At 52.5% G+C, this 8422-nt stretch overlaps 1 protein-coding gene across 1 annotated transcript; it reads left to right on the top strand.

Moving 5' to 3' along the window:
* Positions 1-1682: 1682 nt before the first annotated feature.
* On the top strand, positions 1683-5013 carry LOC139753060 (uncharacterized). Its single transcript, XM_071669157.1, has one exon. It carries the CDS (start codon positions 2145-2147, stop codon positions 3447-3449), a length of 1305 nt encoding a protein of 434 aa, XP_071525258.1. The 5' UTR covers positions 1683-2144; the 3' UTR covers positions 3450-5013.
* Positions 5014-8422: the final 3409 nt, after the last annotated feature.

Below are 8422 nucleotides of genomic sequence, written 5' to 3'. Positions count from 1 at the left end.
GAAACAGAAGGGAATGAAATGCCCTTTGGAAGTCAATTTGATGGTGAAGGCCAGTGAAACAGAAGGGAATGAAATGCCTTCTGGAAGTCCAGTAGGTTTCCACATGAGGTTGTGGTACGTACACACCACACCTTTACTTGGCCTGGAGTGCCAGTCTGTCTAAGACTTGATGGGGGTCACCTGAGTTTTCCAAGCGACTGCCAACGCTCGTGAGAGCTGGTCATACGGCCACGCGCGCCGTTTTCTCCCTGGGAGTCATATGACCGGAATGACCCCACTGTGTGGCCAAATCTCCTCGTTAATATAAATGGCGTAAGATGATGATGTTTTGGTCAAATGTTACATTTGATATACATTTGTTGACCGATGTTTATATGGCCTTTGGGACACACAAGCGGTAACGCTCCTTTTTCCAGTAGTTGATCTGTATCGAATCAACTTTCTTGAGCGCAAGGATGTGGTCCGCTAAGAGTTTGAATGTGGGCCATCTCTCTCTCCCCATCTTCTATTGAGCTGAAGAAGGCTATGAACATTCCAGAATGCCTCGAGAAAAAAGTCAGCAACCTGGAATGAAGAGTTTCCTGGAAACTTGAGTCTCGTTCCAGCGCAGTCTGTCCAGGTCGTGCGATCACCCTAAATGACTTCCCCCCCCCCCCCCACCCAGGCTTGTTAACGACCGCTAACAACCTCAGTCTTGGAACTACTACTACAACCCCCCCCCCCCCCATTCCCCACCCTGCTGGCTGCACTCCAGAAATTCACGTCTTAATTTCTCATCGGTAAATAAGATGTTTGTCGCTTGCGTGAAGGAATTACGACCACCATTAGAAACACGATAATATATTCCGTCAGCGCTAATTACCATTTACTCACATTTACTGCGAGTTCAGATAGCAGTAATATGGCACTTAAGAGCTTTGGGAAAGGGAAGGGGGGTTGTGGGGGGGGGGTTGTCTAGTGTTGTGTGGGGGTGGTTGGGGGGGGGGGAGAGGCAGAAGGCGTCATTAGCGTCATTAAACCCGGGGTCATTAGCGGGAGACTACCAGTAAACTGGTTAAATCTTGAGATGGAAAACTTACAGTCCCTCCCTCCTCAAACACGACGGGGTCTGACCTCCCACACAACCCCCGGGGTGTGTGGGGGGGAATGGGTAAGGCCTGCTCCTGGAAACCTCTCCCCTCCACCCACCCACCGTACCCACCACCCGGGGTGGGTGGGTGGGTGGGTGGGGGAGAGAGAGAGAGAGGCCCACCCGTGGCCCAGCGCGAGCCTGGCCGCCCCGGTAATGATTTTATTACCTCCCGGGTCTAATGATAACATTGGCAGAAGCTGTGGTAACATTTGCTTTGACCCCGGCCGCCTGGAGGAGGCCACCTCCCTCCCGCCCGCCCGCCCGAGCTTCTTCAGCGGCTGGAAGACCTCCTGCTGGAGGGGGTTGACGGGCCAATCACGGACGCGGTAGGGGCGCGTCGCTCCGCCCTACTGAACTCTCGTCCGCGACTGGCTATCGATCCCCGGGCGCCGGCCAATGGCTGGGGCGTCGGCGCGTCTGATGTGCGCCGGGAGGGCGGGGCCTAAGGGTCCCCCTGGGGAGGGAGGAGGGGGACCACCACCTCATAGCGCACGGGGGGACTTCCTGGAAGCCGCTGCGACCGAGCGTCAGTGAAACTCGATATCTTGGCCGGTCATGATGGGTCTGGGCCGACGCTGAGCTCATGATCTCTCTCCACCTCGCCACCACCACCATCGGCCGGCCGATCTAGTAGTAGTGGCTGGCGGCTCCCGTGCCCTGCTGGACGTGCGTTCCCGCCGCACGCGCGCGCGCCCGCCCGCCCGCCTGCTTGCGACGCCGACGACGGATGCCGCCATCCACACACGACCCTTCCCTCCTCCCCTTACCCAAGCCGCAGTAACGTGTGTGTGCTTTCGCGTCCTCGGGGAAGGAGAGCGCCGGGGGGTGGTGGTTGTTTACGTGTCCAGGACTGTTTGTAACAAGTGTCCAGTGGTTGTTTGCCTGGGTTTTGTGAGTGACGTGCGTCAAACAAACACACACACGCCATCATCGGGGTTTACGGTGAGGGCCAGAGGACCCCGACCCCGACCTGACCTGACCTGACCTCCTCCTCCTTCTGCGTCCCCTCACGATGCCTCGCCCTTGCAGGGACAGCTACGGGGACCAGAAGCCGCCGTACTCGTACATCTCGCTGACGGCGATGGCCATCTGGAACAGCCCGGAAAAGATGTGTACGCTCTCGGAGATCTACAAGTTCATTATGGACAACTTCCCCTACTACCGCAAGAATACTCAGCGTTGGCAGAACTCCCTGCGCCACAACCTCTCCTTCAATGATTGCTTCATCAAGATACCCCGCCGACCAGACAGGCCAGGTAAGGGCGCTTACTGGACCCTACATCCATCAGCCATGAACATGTTCGAGAACGGCAGCTTCCTCAGGCGCAGGAAGCGCTTCAAGATACCCAAACCGGAGAAGGTGGCGCTCGAGGCCGGCCTGGCGCAGTTGCACGGCCGCCCGCTGGACCCGCTCGAGGCTCCTCCTCGCCTGACGGAGGCCACCTCCTGCCCGGAGATCCAGCCGCACAGTAAGCAACCCTTCACCATAGAGAACCTGGCCGCCTCCGACGCCAAGCCGCCCACGCTGACGGCGCCCACGCCCGTCTACCCGCCCGGCAGCCACCTCTCCCACCTGAACGCCCACCTGGCCAGCCTCAGAGGGGCGGGGGCGTACTCGGGGAGGTCCTTCGGCTTCGGCGCCCTCGGCCACCCTGGCCTCGTGCCCCACCAGGACCCCGCCCTCACGCCCACCTCCCTCCCTTGCTCCCTGGGCACGACCTTCAGTTCCTCCCTGAACAGCACCTTCAGCTGCTCCCTCAGCACCTCCCTGGGCGGGCACCTAGCGGCCTCCCTGGGTGGGACGCTGGGCGGCTCCCTGGGCGGGTCACTGGGCGGACTGGGCGGCCTCGGGGGCGTGGGTCACGGCATTGGTCACCTGAGCGGCTCAGTGCCGGCCAGTCTGGCCACGTCTCTGCAGCAGCTGTACAGCGCCGCCCTGGCGCACATGCCCGCCGCCCTCCACACCCACGCCGGGGGCCTGACCCCGCGCCTCCCGCCGCCGCCACCGCCCACACTGCCCCTGCCAGTCCCAGTACGCCCCACGCCCCTCCCGCCCGCACTCTTCCACGCCCTCCCGCCCACCAACCCCCCGCCCCTCCCATCTCTTCCATCTCTCTCCCTCTTCCATCCCAAGGTCCGGGGCGCCGCTCCTCTCCTGACGGAGGAGTCGGCGCTTGAGGACACCATGGAGGCTCCCTGTGAGGACAAGAACCCATCACCCGCCGGGCCGCAAGCCCCCACGGCCCTCCGACCGCCGCAGGGGACGACGCCGCCCGCGGGCGGCACCGCATCCTCGCCCCAGGGCAGGGTCATATGACAGTAGTGACGGGTCGTCACCGTCACAGGCGTCGGCCCGCGTCACGCTGCCATAACACTGTCGTCACGTACGTAGGAGAGAGAGAGAGAGAAAGAGAAAATCCGGCCAGGGGTCGTAACAAGCCAGCGGTGTGTGTGTGTGTGTGTGTGTGTGTGTGTGTGTAGTGACGAGAGAGAGAGAGAGAGAGAGAGAGAGAGAGAGGGAACCACTCCCAGCTAGTTCTGTAGTTAGCGGCACCGCCCCCCCCCCCCCACGTTACTGTCTGTCAGTGCCAGACAGTAGGAGACCAGGTAGGACGGGTTAGTGCCACAAATCTCTATCTCTCTCTCGACCGCGCGCGGGGGGGCGCGGGCGGGCGGGCGCGCCACGCGCCCGTCAACGGTGCCATAGTGCCACATCCACGCCATTTGGGTGCCTACCCTTCCCAGCAGCGGGTGGGAGGACGAGGAGGAGGAGGAGGCCAGTCCAGATACCCCGTCTCGCAGACAATGCCACGCAGGGAGGGAAGCGCCCGGTGCGTCAGAGATAGATAGAGATAATGATAGATATAGAGACAGTGATAGACAGAGACCACAGTAATATACGAGTAAAGAAGATATTTAGTGCCAGTGTTGTGTGAGAGGAACCAGCGCGAGGAGGGCGTGTCGGTGCTCCTGAAGGAAGCGGACGTCCATCTCCTGCAGGAGGCGCCGAGGGACGCGCCGCTGCCGCCGCCCCCTTGGGTGTTGAGAGAGTGTGCCCTGAGGATACAAGGGGCTGTGAGGCTGCTCTGTGCCCCCACTGGAACGTCATAGGAATTAACGGGACTTTCAGGTGATTGCTAACCTTCGCCGGGCCACTCCGCGTCAGCGGGCGGGACAAAAAGAGCCGCCCGCAGAAGGCGGTGAAGGAGGGAGGGGAAGAGGAGGGGCTGGGGCAAGGGCAGGCCGGGCGTGTGCATCCTGGAGCCTACCTCATGATCCTGCAGTCCCCTATATCCCCCCCCTTCCCACCCCAGGAGGGGGGAGGGGGCAGGACTCTCACTCCCCCCCCATCATCCTCCAGGAGGAGGGGGGGGGGGGGGCACGCGAGCTGTGGCCACGCGCCTCGCCGGCAGGTGGCTTTTCAGGTCGTACGCACGCCCTACCGTGCAGGTCGTACGCCTTTATACGCAGGCTGTTCGCCCTCCTACAAAACCCCCTCACGTGCAGGAGGCACGGCCCTACAAAACCCCTCACGTGCAGGACGCATGGCCCTACAAAACCCCTCACGTGCAGGACGCACGGCCCTACAAAACCCACTCACGCGTGCAGGACGAAACGTCCCTACAAAAAAAACCCTCTCGCGTGCAGGAAGAACGTCCCTACAAAAACCCCCTCACGTGCAGGAAGAACGTCCCTACAAAACCCCCTCACGTGCAGGACGAAACGGCCCTACAAACCCCCACTCACGTGCAGGACGAAACGTCCCTACAAACCCCCACTCACGTGCAGGACGCAACGTCCCTTACAAGGCCAGCCCCTCACGTGCAGGAGGCTACACGACCCTCCCACAATTCCTCACTAGTTAATAAATACAGTCCAAGTGAACGCCATGTATTATTCACACTCCCTCACCCACCGACCCTTACTGCATTATGACCCACGAGATGTAGGAGCGCCCGTGGACCAGCTCTTATTCACGATGAATAATGGACGATGTAGAATCTACAACACAACATGTATGGGTGGTTGGTGTTGTTACCGATCATCAATGAATTAGGTCGAGTTTTCGAGATGATACGTACAAACACGAGGTTCAAATACGATGGTTCTGGATCGTGTATATATATATATATATATATATATATATATATATATATATATAATATAGGGTTGTCATATATTAGGTTTATATATCCTACTTAACTGTTAATATTATTATAATTATCATTAATATCATTATATTATTATCATTATTATTATTATTATTATTATTATTATTATTATTATTATTATTATTATCATTAAATGTTTGCCAAAGTGACACCTTCCTAAAGAGCGCTAAACACTATATTCCTCCTGTTTTAGCAAAAAAGCGAATACTTACATGTCTAAGGTACTTGTATGGGGTATATTCTCCACTGTGTGGGTATGAATTTCGACTTTATGTCTTTGTGTTCGTCTATATACAAGAAGGCACGTTTGATAAGATATCTTTCCAAGGAAAATATGATCAACTTTTACTATGGGGAAATACAGTAATAATAATAATAATAATAATAATAATAATAATAATAATGATAATAATAATAATAATGATAATAATAACAATGATAATACAAATGATAAGCATAATGATAATCATAATGATAACAATCCAAGTAATTCCAATAATAATAATGATAATAATAATAATGATAATAACTAGTCAGGTCTATACAATAAAACTAGAGGTAAACATCTTTGTAAAAAAAAATAGTCAGAAAAATACATCCATGTGTGGAGAGTACAAAGTAGTACAAATGTGTACACAATTTATGTACAACAGATGAAGATAATTTGCATAATATGTACGACCAAGATAACAACCCCAGATGGTTAAGCAAACATCTATTTTGATTAGTAGTTACTGTAGGGATGGTGGCCTGACCTTTGACTGGATCGGTCGTACCGTCGTATTCATGGGGTCGTACCGTCGTGTTCAAGGGGTCGTACACGTCGTATTCAAGGGGTCGTACCGTCGTGTTCAAGGGTCGTACCGTCGTGTTCAAGGGGTTGTACCGTCGTGTTCAAGGGTCGTACCGTCGTGTTCAAGGGGTTGTACCGTCGTGTTCAAGGGGTCGTACCGTCGTGTTCAATGGTCGTACACGCCGTGTTCAAGGGGTCGTACCGTCGTGCTTAAGGGGTCGTACACGTCGTGTTCAAGGGGTCGCACTGACGTATTCAAGGGTCGTACCGTCGTGTTCAAGGGGTCGTACCGTCGTGTTCAAGGGTCGTACCGCCATACTCACAAGCAATCAACCACGGCACATCTTCACACGCAAATCGAAACATATGTTTCAGTAATGGTGAGAAACATTACATCTTGTGTCTGTAATATTATCTTCCATACTTTTAGTTTTGAAAAAGCCTTAAAGTATCTTTTGAATCTTTCTTTAGCCTTTTACTTATACATCTTAATCTTTAAGTACTTTTCGGTTAAGTGTAAAGTGGAAATATATTAATACGTCTATCACCTCTTCAATAATTCCTTCTACCAGGGGAATGTTTCTTAAGTATACTTAAAGACAACTTATGAACGCAACAATGTAGACCTATATATATATATATATATATATATATATATATATATATATATATATATATATATATATATATATATATATATATATTGGTCAAAACATTACTGTTCATGTTCTTCAATATCTGATGAAGTTTAAATAACTTGATGCTATTGATTTACAGTACATTTAAGCTGAAACTGATTTACGTGAATTCATACATCTATCCATGTACGTATGTATATAAAATACCTTTACATCTGTGCGTGTATGTTTGTGTACACACACACACACACACACACACACATTTATGTGTGTATATATATATATATATATATATATATATATATATATATATATATATATATATATATATACAATGTATTAAATTACCAATTCACGTCCGTACCTCACTAACGTGGATGAGGACTAACAACATGTGGTTGTAAAGATATTCCCTCAATATTGTATCTTCACTTGATGACGTAAACTGTGTGGGCTGTTAGGGCGAGGGAATATTCCAAATATCGAGGCAATAAAATGCTATATAATTTTGTTCTTACATAACCAATGTGTATGTTCTGCTCTGTGACGTCGCCTTCTTCCTCATTACGAACGAAGAACTCTTGCCCAGCGAATTATCTATCTATCTACCTATCTATCTACCTATGTATCTAACTATCTATCTATCTATCCATACGCAGGTCAGTCACACAATAAAGACGTGATTCACGAATACGTTGACAGCCAAGATGTTTCAAACCTCACGAAAGCGTTCGTCTTTCACTCTCTTCGTGGCTGCCAACACACACACACACACACACACACACACACACACATCTTCACCTCGACAACCCCAGAGAGAGAGAGAGAGAGAGAGAGAGAGAGAGAGAGAGAGAGAGAGAGAGAGAGAGAGAGAGAGAGAGAGAGAGAGAGAGAGAGAGAGAGAGAGAGAGAGAGAGAGAGAGAGAGAGAGAGAGGGTGGTGGCTAGATTCGACCCCAGAGAAGAAGGGAAGTAAAGGGGCGCTTTCCACCCTCCCCCTCCTCTTTCCCACAACCTCGGGAGCGCTTCACCCCCTCCACTACTGTTGTATGGGGGGGGGGGTTCGGGGGTTCGGGGGAGGGAGGGCACCCCTCCCTCCTCCCCCAGAGTAAGCTGGCCAACAAGCTTCGTGTGACGGGCACAGCTACGCTAACCTGACACAAGCAATGTATATGTCAGCTTTTTTTCTTTTGTACTCTCTCTCTCTCTCTCTCTCTCTCTCTCTCTCTCTCTCTCTCTCTCTCTCTCTCTCTCTCTCACTCACTCTCTCTCCCCTACATTGTCTGGGGTCAGGGGAGAGGAGGAGGGTGTGTGTTTGGGGGTGTGGGGGTGTGTACCGTGGGACGGGGGTCGGTAGAATGGCGTGTAGGACTGTGGGGGGGGGGGAGGGGTGGGGAGAGGGGAGTGGGGAGATGTATTGGGGGAAGGTGGGTGAATGGAGAGGGAGGTGGGAGGGGAAAGGGGGGAGGGGAATAGATAAGGAGGTGGGAGGGTTTGAGGGCCGGATCAGTGGGGGGAGGATAGATAAACAGGAGTTGTGGGATAGATAAACAGGAGTTGTGGGATAGATAAACAGGAGTTGTGGGATAGATAAACAGGAGTTGTGGGACAGATAAACAGGAGTTGTGGGATAGATAAACAGGAGTTGTGGGATAGATAAACAGGAGATGTGGGACAGATAAACAGGA

Source organism: Panulirus ornatus, chromosome 14, assembly GCF_036320965.1.
Source record: "Panulirus ornatus isolate Po-2019 chromosome 14, ASM3632096v1, whole genome shotgun sequence".
NCBI classification, from domain to species: domain Eukaryota; kingdom Metazoa; phylum Arthropoda; class Malacostraca; order Decapoda; family Palinuridae; genus Panulirus; species Panulirus ornatus.
The sequence above is the reverse complement of the archived record's forward strand: the minus strand, read 5'-3'. Positions and strand labels throughout refer to the sequence as shown.